Source organism: Nasonia vitripennis, chromosome 4, assembly GCF_009193385.2.
Source record: "Nasonia vitripennis strain AsymCx chromosome 4, Nvit_psr_1.1, whole genome shotgun sequence".
Classification (NCBI taxonomy): Eukaryota; Metazoa; Arthropoda; class Insecta; order Hymenoptera; family Pteromalidae; genus Nasonia; species Nasonia vitripennis.
Window position 1 is genome coordinate 3,939,064 of NC_045760.1, and position 17,100 is coordinate 3,956,163.

The 17,100-nt window shown below is 39.1% G+C and overlaps 4 protein-coding genes across 15 annotated transcripts in view; 2 read left to right on the plus strand and 2 right to left on the minus strand.

Moving 5' to 3' along the window:
• The window catches only part of LOC100118485 (focal adhesion kinase 1), a 49,661-nt gene extending 39,534 nt beyond the window's left edge, over positions 1 to 10,127 (plus strand). For 4 of the 10 annotated variants that reach the window (XM_031929754.1, XM_031929752.1, XM_031929748.2 and 1 more), the window contains 19 exons: positions 788 to 927; positions 1,502 to 1,677; positions 1,764 to 1,895; positions 1,968 to 2,117; positions 2,207 to 2,395; positions 2,479 to 2,559; positions 2,653 to 2,875; positions 3,033 to 3,068; positions 3,152 to 3,283; positions 3,350 to 3,532; positions 3,607 to 4,014; positions 4,095 to 4,299; positions 4,376 to 4,455; positions 4,529 to 5,916; positions 6,838 to 6,981; positions 7,061 to 7,210; positions 7,290 to 7,621; positions 7,705 to 7,999; positions 8,074 to 10,127. In XM_031929754.1, coding sequence (XP_031785614.1) covers positions 798 to 927; positions 1,502 to 1,677; positions 1,764 to 1,895; positions 1,968 to 2,117; positions 2,207 to 2,395; positions 2,479 to 2,559; positions 2,653 to 2,875; positions 3,033 to 3,068; positions 3,152 to 3,283; positions 3,350 to 3,532; positions 3,607 to 4,014; positions 4,095 to 4,299; positions 4,376 to 4,455; positions 4,529 to 5,916; positions 6,838 to 6,981; positions 7,061 to 7,210; positions 7,290 to 7,621; positions 7,705 to 7,999; positions 8,074 to 8,382 — 4,743 coding nt within the window. In that variant the 5' untranslated portion in view covers positions 788 to 797 and the 3' untranslated portion in view covers positions 8,383 to 10,127. Of the gene's footprint in view, positions 1 to 559; positions 676 to 787; positions 928 to 1,501; positions 1,678 to 1,763; positions 1,896 to 1,967; positions 2,118 to 2,206; positions 2,396 to 2,478; positions 2,560 to 2,652; positions 2,876 to 3,032; positions 3,069 to 3,151; positions 3,284 to 3,349; positions 3,533 to 3,606; positions 4,015 to 4,094; positions 4,300 to 4,375; positions 4,456 to 4,528; positions 5,917 to 6,837; positions 6,982 to 7,060; positions 7,211 to 7,289; positions 7,622 to 7,704; positions 8,000 to 8,073 lie in introns of those variants that run through there. The other 6 variants (XM_032598937.1, XM_031929756.2, XM_032598936.1 and 3 more) reach the window with 4 other exon arrangements.
• A 112-nt stretch (positions 10,128 to 10,239) lies between these two features.
• LOC100118445 (sister chromatid cohesion protein DCC1) lies at positions 10,240 to 12,249 on the minus strand. Its single transcript, XM_001602361.4, has 6 exons — positions 11,938 to 12,249; positions 11,685 to 11,864; positions 11,388 to 11,589; positions 11,105 to 11,297; positions 10,522 to 11,032; positions 10,240 to 10,448 (listed from the first exon to the last, which is right to left on the minus strand). The coding sequence occupies exons 1-6, from the start codon at positions 11,997 to 11,999 to the stop codon at positions 10,343 to 10,345; spliced, it is 1,254 nt and encodes a 417-aa protein (XP_001602411.1). The 5' UTR covers positions 12,000 to 12,249; the 3' UTR covers positions 10,240 to 10,342.
• A 25-nt stretch (positions 12,250 to 12,274) lies between these two features.
• On the plus strand, positions 12,275 to 14,827 carry LOC100118407 (elongin-C). 3 transcript variants are annotated; one of them, XM_003427453.4, is made up of 4 exons: positions 12,275 to 12,427; positions 12,751 to 12,809; positions 12,881 to 13,071; positions 13,190 to 14,827. In XM_003427453.4, exons 2-4 carry the CDS (start codon positions 12,777 to 12,779, stop codon positions 13,329 to 13,331), a joined length of 366 nt encoding a protein of 121 aa, XP_003427501.1. In that variant the 5' UTR covers positions 12,275 to 12,427; positions 12,751 to 12,776; the 3' UTR covers positions 13,332 to 14,827. The 3 variants fall into 3 exon arrangements, with proteins under 3 accessions (XP_003427501.1, XP_016840487.1, XP_008211322.1); XM_016984998.2 differs by having other exon boundaries at positions 12,300 to 12,422; positions 12,748 to 12,809; XM_008213100.4 differs by having other exon boundaries at positions 12,420 to 12,682.
• Positions 14,352 to 16,443, minus strand: LOC100118373 (biogenesis of lysosome-related organelles complex 1 subunit 2). Its single transcript, XM_003427454.5, has 2 exons — positions 15,737 to 16,443; positions 14,352 to 15,660 (listed from the first exon to the last, which is right to left on the minus strand). The coding sequence occupies exon 2, from the start codon at positions 15,647 to 15,649 to the stop codon at positions 15,155 to 15,157; it is 495 nt and encodes a 164-aa protein (XP_003427502.1). The 5' UTR covers positions 15,650 to 15,660; positions 15,737 to 16,443; the 3' UTR covers positions 14,352 to 15,154.
• Between the last annotated feature and the right edge of the window lie 657 nt (positions 16,444 to 17,100).

Here is a 17,100-nt window from a genome sequence, read left to right on the forward strand (position 1 = left end):
GATTAATTAGCCGGTGAGTCTTACGATGGCGGTGATTGCCCTTTTTTGCAAGCTCTTAAATACAGTAATAATGCTTTTTTTTTCAACCTTACACAATACAACCATTCTGTATTCATCCTCATTACCGCCACTTTTCTTCAACCTCAGACCATTAAATCCTCGGTACGATCCTCGTAATCGCAATATTATGTGAGCCGCCGACATCATCGCTCTATCCGACGATTCAAACCGCAAGCGTCAAACGCGAGCGCAAAAAAGACCGTGAATTACTTTACCACACAAAACTAAACTCCCACACGTGCAATCCAAATGCACAGATTTACAGCAACGCTAAGGAGATTTGAGCATATACCGCACCACCAGGCGTTAGATCATCGACTCTGACGTCAGGGCTCGCTCGCGCATTGTCCTTCGTCGCCGGCTCGAGATTGCAGCAGTGCACGACGAGTCATCGGTGCTGCTGCAGTGCTTTTTTTCCCCGGTAATATTCGAGGGCATTTCTCTCTCTCTCTCTCTCTCTCTCTCTCTCTCTCTCTCTCTCTCTCTGCAGCGTTTCCTCGTTGAACAAAAGCGTATTTTATGGCGGAGGTCGAGCGACGCGTGTGTTTATTACATGCACGCGCGATGAATAATCGACGTCGCTGATGGGGAGATGCACTGTCCCTTTATTTTATAGTACGTCAGTTTGGATTTGACCGAAGGGGTTTTACGATTGCAATTTTTAATAATTGTGTTTATCGAGCGAGTGAAAAAATTGTTTGATTAAAAGGGCCATTCTTCTTTTCAGTCATGAGGGGATGAGCGCTGGAGGCGATGGCAGCGGCGGCGGTGGTGGTCTCGGCGGGGTACAGGGCGGCAGGAACACACCTCCCCATGGATCGCCCACCCCCATGGACAAAGCGACCCTCAAGGTTCACCTTCCCAATGGTACGTATAACTGCGTTTCGCTCTCATTTATAATCTCGTGCATCGAGATATTATCCCCCTATTTGTATTGCCGAGACACAGGAGTAAAATCAGCCAAATCAATTACTGGGGATTTACTTGCGTAGAGAGATGCGTGATATTTGGTGCTCTGGGGTAGCTTCGGATTTTATTGAAAAATAAGTAACGTCCTTGGATCATATTGTGAAAAGTAGACCGGGATTCGATCCTCCATCTGTAGACATAATAACTTTTCAACTATGAATAGCACTTATAATATACGAGCGAGCGTTAATTTATCGGTTTTCAATTGCTCTCGAGCATCGTACACGAGTCGAGGAAAGTTGCAGAGTGTGTACGCAACCTCGCAACTATACACCGCTGAATAATGAATCACGTGCACTTATCCCCTTGATAATTTGATGTACAGCTGCATAAATGTCAATAGAGAGAGAGAGAGAGAGGAACGAGTCTTCGATTCAATAGCGAAGGCGATGCTAATTAATATCAAACAATGTTACGCTTTTCCGCGTAAATTTTTACCGACGTACAACCGAAGATGAATTTTTTATCGCAGGCGGCTTCAACGTGGTCAAATTCGGCGACGCCATCGACGTCAAGGGGATCATATCGCTGGTCACCAGCAGACTGGCAGCTGGCACGAGGCACTACAGGAACCTCTACGCCATGAGGCTACACCATCCGGGCTCCGGGGAGAGCTACTGGCTGCACCAAGACACGACTATGTACCAGGCACGTGTACCATTTGATACTTTCTATTTTTCCTCCCGTTAATATTCTATGGCCTATATTTATTAATCTTTTTAAAATTGTTTTAGGTGCAAGAGAAGTACGAGAAGAAACACCCCCACAGCGAGTGGAGGTACGAACTGAGAGTGCGCTATCTGCCGCAGAATCTGAACGATCTCTACGAGAAGGACAAAGTGACGTTTTACTACTACTACGATCAGGTAAAAATCCTCGTTCCGCACGATTACACTCAACGAAATACCTTCGATCTAACATAACGCTCTCTCCCTTAGGTGCGAAACGACTACTTGACCGCGAACCACGCGACGCTGGACCAGGAGGTGGCAGTTCAGCTGTGCTGCTTGGAAATCCGATACTTCTTCAAAGACATGCCGCAGATAGCTCTCGACAAGAAGAGCAATTTGGAGTATTTGGAACGAGAGGTATACCCGCCACATACGTATAACAGTCAAACTCGTGACTCGAAGACCCTTGACTCATTCATACCTATGTCTAACCGCTTGATTCACAGGTGGGCCTGCACAAATTCTTGCCGCGCTCGGTACTGAACGGCATGAAGCCGAAAGCTCTGCGCAAGCTCATACAGCAGCACTTTAAGAAAGTCGCCGCGCTCTCCGAGCTCGAGTGCATGTACAAGTTTTTCGATCTTCTCCGAGCCCACTACAGGTTCGATCAGGAGAGGTTTATCTGCGCCTTGGGGGTGAGCCTATTATCTTTAACTTTTCCGCTGTTGAATCGACCGCAAAAGTATGCCGAGCTTTAATATGTGCCTATTGTTTTCAGACGAGTTGGTCTATTCCTGTAGAACTAGTCATTGGTCCGGATCTCGGCATATCGTGTATGGCTCATCGTGGTGGATCGGTTGTAAGTATGACGACGTTTTTCACAAACGTTATTTTATTCTTCGAAGAATATAATGTACGCTGGTCTGTAAACGTATAATTTTACTTTTGACAGCCAACGAGGATGGCGGAATTCACGAAAATCCAGTCGATCCAAACGCTCGTCTCTGACTGTAAGGAGCATGCTAAGGCGTGCATCAAGCTCAGAGTAGCCGGTGCCTCCGAAACCCTCAGTATTATTTGTTCGAGTCTCGATCAGGCTGAGAGCCTGGCTGATTTGATAGATGGATACTGCAGATTGATGACAGGAAGCAACACTTCGCTATGGAATAGAAAAGGTGATTACCCGAGATTATTTAACAAGGGGATGACTCTTCTCAGGATGAAATTGTTCTTTGACGATACTAAACCTACTAAAAATGAACTCTAATATTTCATTTTTTCAAAATCTAATTATTATTTAACACTACTAAGTCCAATTGTTTACGCTTTAAGCTGCTTCTTGGAAAAACTATCCCTGTCCTTGCAAAGGTTTGTAATCTTTTTAATCTGTCTACTGCACGTTAAATTTTCGCTGCCAATCCAGCGCTAACTGGCTTTTTATTTTCTCGTAGATGCCCATCCACCAAAGTACAGGCAAGATGGTACTGAAAGTCCAGAAAAGAATGCTGGAAAGACTGGAACAATATTATCTGAAGATTATGCAGAAATAGTCGACGAAGAGGGAGACTATTCTACACCGGCGAGTAAGTTTCGTGATTTCTATCATACACGATACATGAATTGCTATTTACACGATTTTTAACTTTTAGCTCGAGATTATGAAATAGTCAGGAATCAAGTTGAGTTGGGAGAAATAATTGGAGAAGGACAATTTGGAAATGTTCACAAAGGCTCCTACAAGGGGCGGGATGGTCAAACCATACAAGTGGCTGTTAAAACTTGCAAAGTTGATGCAGATCTCGCTACGTCAGAAAAATTTCTTGAAGAAGCTTGTAAGTATTATTCTCTACGTTTTTTGCTAACAGCTTTATACTTTACGTCATTTTACGTTTGTCTTGTTCTTCAGACATAATGCAGCAGTTCGAGCACCAGCACATCATCCGTCTGATAGGCGTATGCTCGGAGGCGCCGATCTGGTTGGTGATGGAACTGGCGAAGCTCGGCGAGATGCGCGCATATCTCCAGTCCAACAAGCACCGACTAGATCTCGCGACGCTTCTCCTCTACACGTTCCAGCTGAGCACCGCCCTATCTTACCTTGAGAGCAAGAAGTTCGTGCACCGGGACATCGCCGCGCGTAACGTCCTCGTCTCCGCGCACAACTGTGTCAAGCTCGCCGACTTCGGTCTCAGTCGTTGGGTCGAGGACCAAAGCTACTACACCGCCAGCAAGTGCAAGCTTCCCATCAAGTGGATGGCGCCCGAGAGCATCAATTTTCGCAGATTCACTACCTCATCCGACGTCTGGATGTTCGGTGAGTCGTTGTAGCCTTTACTTTACTTGGTATGCTATAATTTTCGTTTACTGATTTTTAATTTTTATCTTTTTTCACAGGTGTCTGCATGTGGGAGATACTGATGTTTGGCGTTAAACCCTTCCAGGGGGTGAAGAATAACGAAGTCATCGGTAAATTGGAGAACGGAGAGAGATTAGCTTTGCCAAGTCATTGTCCCCCAAGGCTGTACTCGCTCATGTCCCAGTGTTGGAGCTATGAACCAAGCAAGAGGCCGACTTTCAAAGACATTCGAGAAAATTTACAGTGAGCCTCGTACACTATCTTTTATTTGAAATGCACGGATCACGAGATTCGCTACAATATCGTTGTGTCTTTTCAGTGAAATTCTCATTGAGGAACGACATCAGCAGCAGGAGAGTGTTCGCAGGGAAACCCGTAGAGTTCAGGCTATGTCATGGGGTAAGGATGTCAGCTCATCTGCAAGCATAGACATTATCTTGACGGTTCTTGAATAACAAGGGACAATTTTCAGTGGGAGGTGACGAAGTCCAGCCAGCTGGTACGAAATCCGCCGGCTTGAGTCGCCAGAGTTCCAGCACGACGCCAGACCAGTCGGATCTGTCCGCCCCGGTGTCCACGTACATCGTCGCCCAGAGTCCGGAGGTGCTCGCCCAACTGATGAAGGAGAGCCAGGCACGAGGGGTATGTCCCTCGGTGTACACGACCCCCGCGACCCCCTTCAACTCGCTGGCCGTGCAGTTTCAGGACGAGGATAAGGTCCTGACCACGGCCATCGTATCCGATCTGCCCTTCGCCGAGGCGCTCGTACCCAGTTCCGAGGCTCAGACTTCCCTGACCTCCGATCACTCGGCTACCCTATCCGAGTCCAACCTTGACTCGATTGAGTCCTCCGACACCATCTCCTCCTTCCTGTCGAATCTCAGTATCTCCGAGTCGGTTCAGAGCCAGAGCCAGTCTCCCAACGTTGCTCGCAAACAGTCACAGCCCAATCAGCAGGTCAAAGACCTGCAACAGGGTAGTTTATATCCCGGTCAGAAAGCGACAGTCGGTAGTATCACGGGAGACCTGTACTCGCCTGTGCAGAAGTTCTCAATGGCTTCGTCATGTGCTGCACAGGCACAAGAGATATATGGGCCCGTGGCAAATTTCAGTCAGAGCTCGGTTATCGTGGGTAATCTCAGTCAAAGCCCGAGTTTGGCAGGCAATTTTGCCGAAGCTTGCCCGGCTGAGCAGAACTTTGGTCCGTCGAGCCTCGATTTCGGTCAGTCTTCTTGCCCCAGCAGCAGCTCTGCCGCGGCCACCTCCTCTTCCTCCTCCAGCACAACAGCTGCTACCCCGGAGAACCTCTACGGGCCGGTGATGAAGTTCCGCGCACAGACAGCCGCGGTCTCCGAACAAAGCGGTGGCTACATGCAGAACGCTCGGGGTGTGAGCTATATGAGTGGCGCTGCGGCACCAGTCTATCAGTCGCAATCTATGTATCCCCAAAACTACCAGCAGCAGCAACAGATATACTCGAACGTCTCTCAGTACTCGCAGTTCTCGCAAAATTATCAACGACAGAATTCGATGCAGAGCTCGGCTGCTCCGATCTATACGGTCCACGCGACCCCTACTTCTGTCGTGCAAGCCCAGAAGCTGCAGCAACAGCAGCAGCAGCAGCATCAGCAGCAACAGTGCACGAGCTACGCCCACCACCCAGTTGTGCAGACTCATTATGCCGCACAGACGAGGCAGTCCGCTATGCCTCAGGTGGGCAAGGTCTTCGTGGCCAATGCAACAGCTGTGAATGCAAGCTCGCAAGGTTGTGCTGCTGGGGAGAACGGAAAGGATAGTAACGGGTTTGGCGAGGGCACGTTTGAGGAGGCGGCACAACAGCAGCACGAGCAGCAGCAGCAGGTTTGCAGTGGCTCTTCTCTGTTTGTCGGTTTGGAATGGCGATGTCGAGCTTCGGGAATGCGAGCTCCGTAGTCACTGGTTGCTGTCGTTTTTTTATGTCGTTGGTTTATTGTTGCTACCCTGGTTGGAGAACATTGGCTGAGTTGCTACCTCCTTAGCGGCTGGAAATTGGATTTTCGGACCAGGATACATGCAAGCAATGTATTGTAGATTTGCACTCTGACCGGGTTGACGTTTTATCCTTTTTTGTTTTAGTTTTCTTAGCGGTGATTTTGTTTTCGCCTTCTGGCAACACATACCCTTTTTTTCTTGAGTTTGGTCTTGGTTCATCGTTTATTATCTTTTTTTTTATAACACTTGAGTACTCAGGTTGTTTAATTTGCTTTGGTTTTTTTTTTGTTCCGTACACATATACTTTCTGAGGCTCTCACTTTTTAGTTTTATAAGGAGATTTGGAAACAGGTTTACTTATATGCTGTTTATTTAAGTTCTTTAGTTATGATTGTGTACTAACGATTATTTTTATATAATTTACTAATAGAATTATAAAGTTACATGCAGTTTATTTTTTCAATATAATTGAGAGATGGCATGAAGATTGATAATGGTTTATATAGCACCGTATAGTTTACGTAAAACTCGCAAAGATTTTACATATAATGTTCATACACCTGCATGCACAAGAAGATATTATTATGTGAAATATTATTTGGATGTTAAATGCTTTTGCGAGAAGTTATATGCATCCCTCTAATTTATTTTCAAATTTTGTACATACAATGTTTAGTTATTTAATCCTATAATTTAAGTCATATTGTACAGTTTATTGCAAATAATGTTTCAGTTTTATTTAGATGTAATGCCATTTAAGCGGTTAATCTGCGTACTTATACGTTTCTATATCTATTCTTCTTTTGATTACAGAGAAATGCACAATCTCAAATGTTTGAGAGCACAGGCGATTTTAATCCACGTGTCGAAGACGAACAGCAGTTTTTGGAGAAACGTTTGCTTGAGCAGCAGCGTCAGTCCGAAGAGGATAGCCGATGGCTTGCACGAGAAGAGGTAAACTATCCTTACTTATTTTTAAGGTTTATCAAAATATTCCGTACGACATTTACTTACCTTACCTTTTCTTCTCAAGAAACGTCTCTCAATCGCAACGAGCGGTGACGAGAGCGCGAGCCCGCCTATCCCACGGTCTGTCACGCAATCACCGAATCACGAACCTCACACCACCAATACAGGATCTCTCGGCTCTGACAAAGGATCCGATAAAATTATCGTAGTCAAGGTAAATCATCTTTAATGTATAACTCTATCGTTTATGATCGTTAAAAAAATTCTTGATTCATCTGGTTTATTTATTGCAGAAAATGGAACCGACACCCACAGCAGACCTCGACAGAACGAACGACCGAGTCTACGATTGCACGACCAGTGTTGTTCGAGCCGTGATGTCTTTATCACAAGGTGTTCAGCAGAGTCAAGCTGCCCAGTACCTAGATCTCGTAAGGCGAGTCGGTATTGAGCTACGAGCACTTCTCTCGTCGGTCGATGCTCTCGTCGAGATACTCCCCGTGACCGCTCACCGAGAAGTCGAGATGGCACACAAGGTGCTCAGCAAGGATATGGGCGAGCTCGTCACTGCCATGAAGCTGGCACAAAACTACAGCGCCACGACCCTTGATGCTGAATATCGCAAGTATGTACTATGGCCTTTTTAATGTATTAAGGCAAAAATATCTTCACCAATAGTCGTTTATAAAATGTGTATATTTTTTACAGGGGTATGCTATCAGCCGCTCATATCCTGGCGATGGATGCTAAGAATCTACTAGACGTAATAGATTCAATTCGCATTCGATTCCCCTACGTGGATAGTCAGATTTGCCAAAGGCACAATGAGATGTCTAACTCTCGAAACTCTGGACAAGAGAGTCGCATGCGCTCGAGCCAGTCGGGTGAACAGTTGCTTAGGAGAAGTCAATCCAGCGAGAGGCAGCAGAATCCTGGCTTCAGACAGAGTCAGAGCGGAGATCTTTTGCATAGAATGGGACAATCCGTCGATCGAGGCTCTCAAGTAATTTCGTTTTTACGTATTTCTCTACCGATGTAAGTATGTTTCTGACTAAATAAATTAATTTCAAATCGTAGGCTAGCCAGCCGGATGGTAGCACGATATCGAGTTTGGAGCGACGGCATCACATGGTTAACAGCCTCGAGCGTAATTCAACGACTAGGCGCCAAATGGCCACCAACAGTCTCGAGCGAAAGAGACCGTCGCTCTCCTGCAATAGCGGGAACTCTATGAATCTTCCACCTGTTGTACCGGTCACCTGCAGCATCGTCCAGACCAAGACGCCAATCATTCATCAACACCAAACGTCTATGGCGACCGACATCAGCCAATCTTCTGTTTTTAACAATAAACTGGGCAAAGAGGTCCAGTCAAACGACAGCTAACGATGAGGTGACCTCACTTGTCTAGTAAAATCGTCAAGCTCAAATGATTGACGTGGAAAGTGACAGATCTGTCGATGGAACTTCATGTTTCGAAAGTGATGAGAAATGCATTAGATTAATGTTGAGACATGCAGAAACTTACTAAATTTTTGAGATGCGATTCCAAACATTTATCTTAAAATTTTTTCTTTTTATTCGTATTTCACTTTTTTTTTCTTTCATTATTCTAATGTATTTTCAAATACTCCAATCGATTTTTGTATTTGATTTCGTTGACAGCGTACGTTGTAAATATTATAAACCGAGCGAAAAGTTACCTTATCGCATTTTCGGCAAAGAGCGTACGGTTCTTGACGCTCGCATTTGTTCTCCAGTCATCTATATATTGATCACGATTTGTTTGATTTGTCAGCCGGACAAAATTTTATCTCTCTATCTAAAAGAAAAAGAAAAAAACGTACTTATACATAGGACAGTATTCACTAGCGATAGTTACATCGATAAAAATAATTTAAGTCACGGATACTATTATATCGAAATCGCTACTCCAAAGCTTTAGAATTACCGTTGCGATATTTGTTATACATAAATTATATACATAACGACATCAATTATAAGGTGACGTATAACATATTTAGTTTGAACGTGTTTATTTTTTATAATCCTCTTTTTTATTTTCTATCCTCGATGCAAATATAAAATTATAATCACTAAAGACGTTGATGTACCTATAGTCGCATTATTCGCTAATACGTATTTGATTGACTTTCAGTCGCGGTCATTTGTTACCTCGCGTCACCTGTCGTTGGTAGTCAGTTAAATATTATTATATATGTACGAAGTTATATTGTATAAATCTGTATTTGTATATTTAAAACAAAAGACGAGGCGTTCGCTATTACGACTATGTGATCAGAATTTAGTTCTTTATAATATTGTAGAGTCGATAACTTTACGACAGATTGTTTTTTTAAAAACGAGTTCGTAATTCGATAGTCTATTTCCTAATCATGTACGCATATGCGCACATAAATATTACATAGACGTATAGAAAAAAATAATTAAATACGCGCTGTGCAAAATCGATTATATACATGATGTAAAGAGTGCGACTGAATGTTCTATTTCTACTTAAGTAATCAATTAGCGATTCGTACTGGCTTGTGACGTTTTATATAAAGTATGAGGAAATAAAAAAAACAGAAACGATCAGTCATCTTTGGTGGTATGCATCAGTTCCTATCAAAGGCACACGTTTTACAAATTCTCATCCCTTGCGACGGAATAGCATCATCTAATTAGCTCATATGCAATATTAAGGCGCTTTGCCATCGATGAATTATGCAAAGCAATATTTTTGCCGAGAACGAGAGACAACATTTAGGAAAAAAAAGAAAAAAATAAACAAGTATATAACTTAGTATACACAATAATGACACAATAAACTGCATTGAAAGAAACTACTCTTCAAAGTACAGCACTGTTAATTATTAACTTTCTATCTGATAATTGACATATGCAACTATAGGTTCTATATGATTCCAGGTATATATTAATTATTCAAATGAATGCATTTATAAAATTTACAGTTTAATACTCATTTTATTAATCGTGATAGAGAAACTAAAAAAATATTGTCATCTCGTTTAAAGGTATTTGTAAATTTGTGTAAATGTAATGATGTATGATTATAACAATTATTAATTATAATATATCAGTAAATAAATGACACTTCTGATTTTAAATAAAATTTCTGTTATTTCAACCTATTGTACCCTATAAAAAGAACTACTAATTCTCAATTCACCCATAAACAAATGTAATAACATATGTTTTAATAATGAATTACCAGAATGATTTATGAAAAGATATAAAATTGCTTTATTCACATAAATATACATTCTGTATGTAACGTACCATTCTGTGTTAACTTCTTGTTCGAAATTATTTTTACTTTCTATCATTTGCCATGCTTAGAACTGTAATATTTTACACCATTTACTGTGGATGGTCTTGCATGTTTGGTCAAAATAGCATTTACATCTTGCTTTCTCGTGGTGAATTTTCTGTAATATAGCGTAATTAAATATTAATTTTTTATTATGCTTTTTTGTAAAAACTAAGAAATCGGTGACTTACGATATGTAAGGAGCAATTTCTTTTACTGTCCATTTTTCCTTTACTTTAAAAAGTTCATTCAACCTTTTCTGAATATCATCAGACAAATTTGACTCAGGATACAGGATGACTTCCTTTCTCATTGTTTGACTATTATTAACTACAATAGCTACACCATAAAGATATTCTTCTTTTGGTTGTATACTGTCAGGACTTCCAATTTTCCAGGCTTCCATAAAATCGCTGTAGCTATTTGTTGGGCAAGCAGTCAATAATATTTGGGCCAATAGTCTGCTTGACTTTGCTTCATCGTACTTGTACAATTGAGTTCCATTTTTGTTTGTTTTTGTACTTGATTCTGTATATTTTTTGAAAAGTAGCTCGAAAATTGGTTCTGGAATAATTTCACTTAAAGATTCATATGAAACTTCTTTATCTACTTCATCAATCTCCCATGAATTTTCTTCCATTAAATCCAGCATGAGTGGTACAGCTTTGGCTTCAAACTCAAAAGAAATAAGCCGATAGTAGCCTGAAATATTTTTCTAAACGTAGTAATCAGTTTTATAATAGTAAAATAAATCAAATTGTTGAAAGAAGGTACCATCCATTTGGGCTATTAAAAGTTCTGGGAGAGCTTTTAATATTTCTCCATCGCTGGCTTGAACATTATCCTGAATTCTTTCCCAGTCATAAAGAGTTGACTTGTCTATTAACTTTTCATACTCCATCCCTTTGAACGAGGATGGTTCTAATAAAGTCTGAAGTTTACTTAATTTTGGGCTTATTTCCCGTACCTATAAACGGTAATATTTGTTAGAATAATTCATAATTCTTAAACTGAATTACTAATAAATTCATTTAAATTCTGATAAGTAGGAACTTACTTCAAGATATTTACTGTATACACCTTTTACTTCAACTGATTCAGCAATGTGCCCTTCAATATCCTCATCCTTCATGTCATCTGCACATTTCAAGTTAGGCACTAGCAGGCATGTGTTTGATGTTTCAGCTTCTTTGACTTCATATGTTCTAGTACTGCTGCACAGTACCGCAGGTTCATTTTCATCTCCCCGAAAAGTAAGCCTAAATTAAATTGGTAAAAATGTCAAATTTTTTGCTACTATCATAATTGAATTTTTAACATCATAGAAGAATGATGCAAACAAATAGTTACTTACGTATCTCCAATTTTTAAAGCCTCTATCAAATGATGATCGAGCTCCAAAATTTTATACTCATCAGTATCTTTATCTACTGGCACCGAAGAATAAAGACTTTGAACTATTGGATATACTTCTGAACTATCAATGTTGGCCAATTTAAATAATTCTTCTATTTCTTCTGGCTTCAGTCGTTGTCTGCAAAAAATTAATCAAAAATGTAATTGAATATTTTATGCTTAAATAATGTTTTTAATTTTTTTGTACTTACATTCCTGAATCATTTTCGTTACTTATGTTCAAGGGAGCTTCTTTTTCATTATCACTATCCATAATTATTTAGAATAAAGAACGATGTAAATAATGTTTAAACAGGTTATCTATTATTATATCACAAAAGAAGCTTTAAGAAAAATGTAACATCGTTAATCTATACTTTCAATAGATTTTCAATTCGTCCAAATTCTACAATATATCAAAATATTCAAGCAATATATACAGCAAATAAAATGAATTTGATAACAATTACAAAACTATTCCTTTATGTTGGTTTCGCGCGTTTATCTACCGTGTGAAGTAAGGCGCAAGCTCTTCACGATCGAAATCGTACCAATCGTTGCAAACTTCATGACTTTACCCGTCAGTGACTGAAACTCCATTCCTGTTATTGCTGGTCATATTTATTTATCCTTGAAAATTAACATTATCATTGGAGTTTGACGAAACTCTAATTTATTGCAGTTCGTTATTCTCACTTATAGGTAAGAGTTTTTTCGTTAATTTTTCGATGCACGGGAAACTAAGAAGCGTTATCTTCTGTTTTGAGTGAATTCGTGTATGATGCTAAAAGCATACATATACATTCGCAAGTGTTATTGTTAACTTTGGAATCAACATTTTTTAAAATAGTCTAAAATTGGCTTTTTGGAATGTATTTTACACCCCTTTATTTTGAATTTTTCGTTGGATAATTGAATACATTTGTGCTTATTTGCAGATTAAGAATATTTTTCGAGGTTAAAATCGATTGACCCTACCGTTTACGTTTGAATATGAGTTTTCTTATTTATTGTTTGTTTTCTAGGTTAAATAGAATATAAACAACACAAAATGTCTGGAGACGTGAACATGCAAGGAGATAGGGTATGCTCATATTTGATAAATATGCCGATAGAAATGCAATAGTCTTTGGTATATGTATCTCTGTTTAACAGGAATCTGGACCAGTATATGGTGGGTGTGAAGGACCTGATGCTATGTACGTCAAATTGGTGAGCAGCGATGGTCACGAATTTATTGTTAAACGGGAGCATGCTTTAACTAGTGGTACTATAAAGGCAATGTTGAGTGGTCCTGGTCAATTTGCTGAAAATGAAGCTAACGAGGTTAACTTTAGAGAAATACCGTAAGTATTATTACATTCTAAAATATTAAAGGATGAATCAGTTAATTTAGAAAGATCTTTTCGGCTCGCGGTATAAAATTTTAGAGAAATAGTATATTTAATTTGCAAATGTTTACAGATCACATGTTCTGCAAAAAGTTTGTATGTACTTTACATACAAAGTTCGGTACACTAACAGCAGTACAGAGATCCCAGAATTTCCTATTGCACCAGAAATAGCTCTGGAACTGTTGATGGCTGGAAATTTCTTGGATTGTTAAACTTCAATAAGTATGTTGTTTTGGAAGATAAGCAGAAAATGAAAGCACTGCAAGGAAGCATTGTTTACTCAGGATTTATCACTCTACTTTATATGAGAAGAAATATGTATCTCTTGGTGATAAACCAATTTTTACCACAAAGTAAAACTCAGGTTTAATTAATTTCTCTTATACCGCAGATAAAATATGGACGTTGATATAGATACAATTCAATTCTTACCTTACGGATAGACTATTTTACGTAAAGATGTAGGTCGATAACCAAGAGAGATTATAGTCTGTTCAATTGTAAGAACTAAAATTTTACAAGGGCAGTAAAATGCATCAATGCAAAATGTCCATCTGCTGATAACATAAAACTCTATGTCACATATTATTAAATGATATACGTATTACTTGATAATTACAAATATTTCAACCATTTATGAGAACAAATTGACTTATAACAAGTAAATAATTTTAACCGTTTTCTTGGTAGTTTTCACCTGCTTTTTGCTCATTAAAACAGCTTAGTTAGAAAACCTTTTAAATCTTAAATAGACGTTAATATTATTTCCCAGAAAGAAATTGTTAGAAGAATTGTAGGTAAAATTTCAAATCATGGATGCATAAAACCTCTTTTGTATGTACATTGAAAATAGTCGTACCTTGCGTTAATAATGTTTGCAATCGTTTTCATAAAAAAGAAAGAGAGCCTGACATCACTTTCGTATTAACAAAAATTTATTGTAAATTGTACGTTTTATTTTTTACATTTATGTAACAAGCTCTTCGTGTTGAATATGTAAAAATTATTCCTTTTTCAATTAAATACCTTTAAAATGATCTTTTTTCAAAAGTTGATTGACACTTATATAATAGCTAAAACATTTATACAGACTTGAAAAAAAATTAAATTTTGGTGCATGTTATAATTAGTACAGAACAGTAGAATGAATCCCTTCACTTTTAGCTTAGAACAAAATATAAGCCAACGAAATAACTAATCAATTCATCTTTTTGCAGAACTAATTAATATGGTTTATGTATTTTATTTTTGTTTAACAAGTATATGTACATTTTAGTCTTTTGAGGTTTCTAATTAATTAGAGAATCAGACAAAAATAGTGACAGATTAGTCATGCCTCACTTTTGTGTTCCCCTGATTAACTGATACTTATGCGTATACCGTACAGTGTCTTGAAAATGCTATATAACAAAAACATAACATGTTAGGAATGTGAAATGAATGAAAGGTCTGAACTATAGCATATTAAGGAATTTCTATTGTATTACCATAAATTAGCTAAAGAGTGTAGTCAGAGAAATTAGGAATGCAATTTGCATAAAAAACTATATAATTTTTAAATAATTTTTTGTACACCTTGTTTTGTTTGAAGTATTAAATTATTGTTATTTGAATCATAGTTAAATAGACAGTGAAATATTGAGGATAATAATTCGTACCCCATATATGATTTAAACAGCTAATAATAAATATTAATCTTTGAAAAATATTTATTCTTTTTATTTTATGTCCTACTATTGCAAAAAGTAGTTACATCATTGATTACAACAAAAATCATTAAAAATATTTTTCAACACATTGAATTTCAATTTTTCTTCAAAATAAACAGATCATTTTTTTACACAATGAGATCTGAACTAGATGATTAAAATGCATTTTTTAATTTGTACATAACTTATAAATACAAATAATTTTACTTAGTTTCAGTGAAATCACAGGCATTGTTTTGAACATTGTTCAAAAGAATGTATTAGCCAGAGCGCTGGGCTCTTCTCATGATATTGAAAATAATCCAATCTATTGGTGATCTCCACCTTCACTTTTTACCTTCTTTTTCAATGTCTTTAAATTTGGCTTCCAGTCTATTGGAGTATGCTAAAAGTTTGTAAGCCGCTTGCTCCAATTTTGTCACACTATCGTCTATTTGGTTTATATTGTCCAAGACAGGCTGTAGCTTTTTGTACTTTTGGTTGAGTAGATCTAATGACTGAGAAACATTAGATGATATGGTTTTTAGTTCAGCGTACTTTGCTATGGTTTCCTTGTTCATTCGCTCTAGAAGTCTGTAATCCGCATGCGTAGCCGTGAGTTCTTCTTGCAAGTATTCACTGGTTTTTTGAAACATGGTATTAGCAAGGCGACTGAGATTAGGATCATGTGGATCCAGGGCTTCGAAACTACTCGTGCTTGTGGATAGAGTGGTTCCTCGTTTAGGAGACTCACATCTCAAGTGTGAATCTGCTTCCTGTGTATCTGTAGAAACTTGATCTCCTTGCATTTTTTCCTTGCTTATTTCACTTGCTGTTGCCATTTTACTCTGTTCTGTAAATAGTGTTTTGGAAAAATCAAAAATAAATGGTTATGGATTTTCTTCCGAAGAAATAGTTCATGCACTTACAATAAATAGTTATAATGTTCACAAAAGATATTAAGCCTTAAAGATGTTATTTTATATATACACAGCGATTACTGACAGCTCGCGATACGCGTACAAAGAATATAGAACGATCAGCTGATGTGCTTACAGCTGATTCCACAGTCGCATCTGCTAAGTGGACACTTCGCCCAATAAGATACCACTTTCCGTCGTCCGTCTACCTTCAAGCGAGCTTAAGAGCTTTTTTTATTGGTCGAAGCTTGAACCGATAGATGGCGCCAGTTTCGAAAGTAGACATTCGAAATTCACTGCATGATTTAAATATGAGTAAAGCAAGTTTAACGCTCGAATTAGGCACGTTCAATCAAACGAAAAATATGTCAATCCAATCAAGTTTATGCATCGTCGATCATAAGTCCAGCTAATAAGTGCAATAACGTCATGTATATATCTCGCGAGTCGAGTTCGCATAATGACAAATCGTTGGGTTGACGCAAGCGGTTTCGGATCATTGAACCATAAATACTGTATAAGAGGCGCCATTCATTCATTTGATCTTGCATTACGTATTCCGAGAAGCGACAAGGAGCACTTGATCCACATTAAAAATTGTCCACTGGTCAGTTGTAAAATAACTTTAACTCGATTGTTCGAACAGCCGTCTCGGTGATAGCGGCTATTTAAAATCGATCGAGAGACGAAGAAGCTCGAGTCCAGAAATTCGAATTTGATTGATTTACAACGCGCGGGAATTTTGCACGGATCAACGTGATTTATGCGTTATAAACAATTTCTTGCTGGATCGCGTCGCTTTTTTTCGAGCGAACAGACGGCATCGCGCGTCATCGATAATAAATTGCATGATTCGACAATTATGCAAATCGCGTTTTTGAGAGAGGATTTTTAACGCGCATCGGTAGGCTAAAACTTTACTGTTATTGATGACGGTTTGATATTTGAAAAAGTGACCTGACTTATCGGACAGCGTGATAATAGGTCGAAAAATAATGACAACCATTTCTAGCCCAATTTCATTAAAGAACTCGACAACGTCCGCGCATGCTGTTATAGCAGCACTGCACGCCTGCGCACAAAGCGCAGAGTGAGAAAAACCTATAGCCGCGCGCGAAAGGCGTATATATAAATCGCCTTGTGCAACTATGTGCCTCGACTACACACACACACACACACACACACACAGACATGCGCACGTGTATAATATGTACACAGCTGAGCTCGCGTTAATGACTAATAAAGTTCGCTTTCTTTGTCCGTAACGCTCGGCGGAGCGCTATAGGCTCCAGTTTTTGCGGGTTTACGAGATAGAGGCCCAGCAGTGCGACTGTACCGAACAGATGCGGTTTCCGCTGATGTTGAATATATGA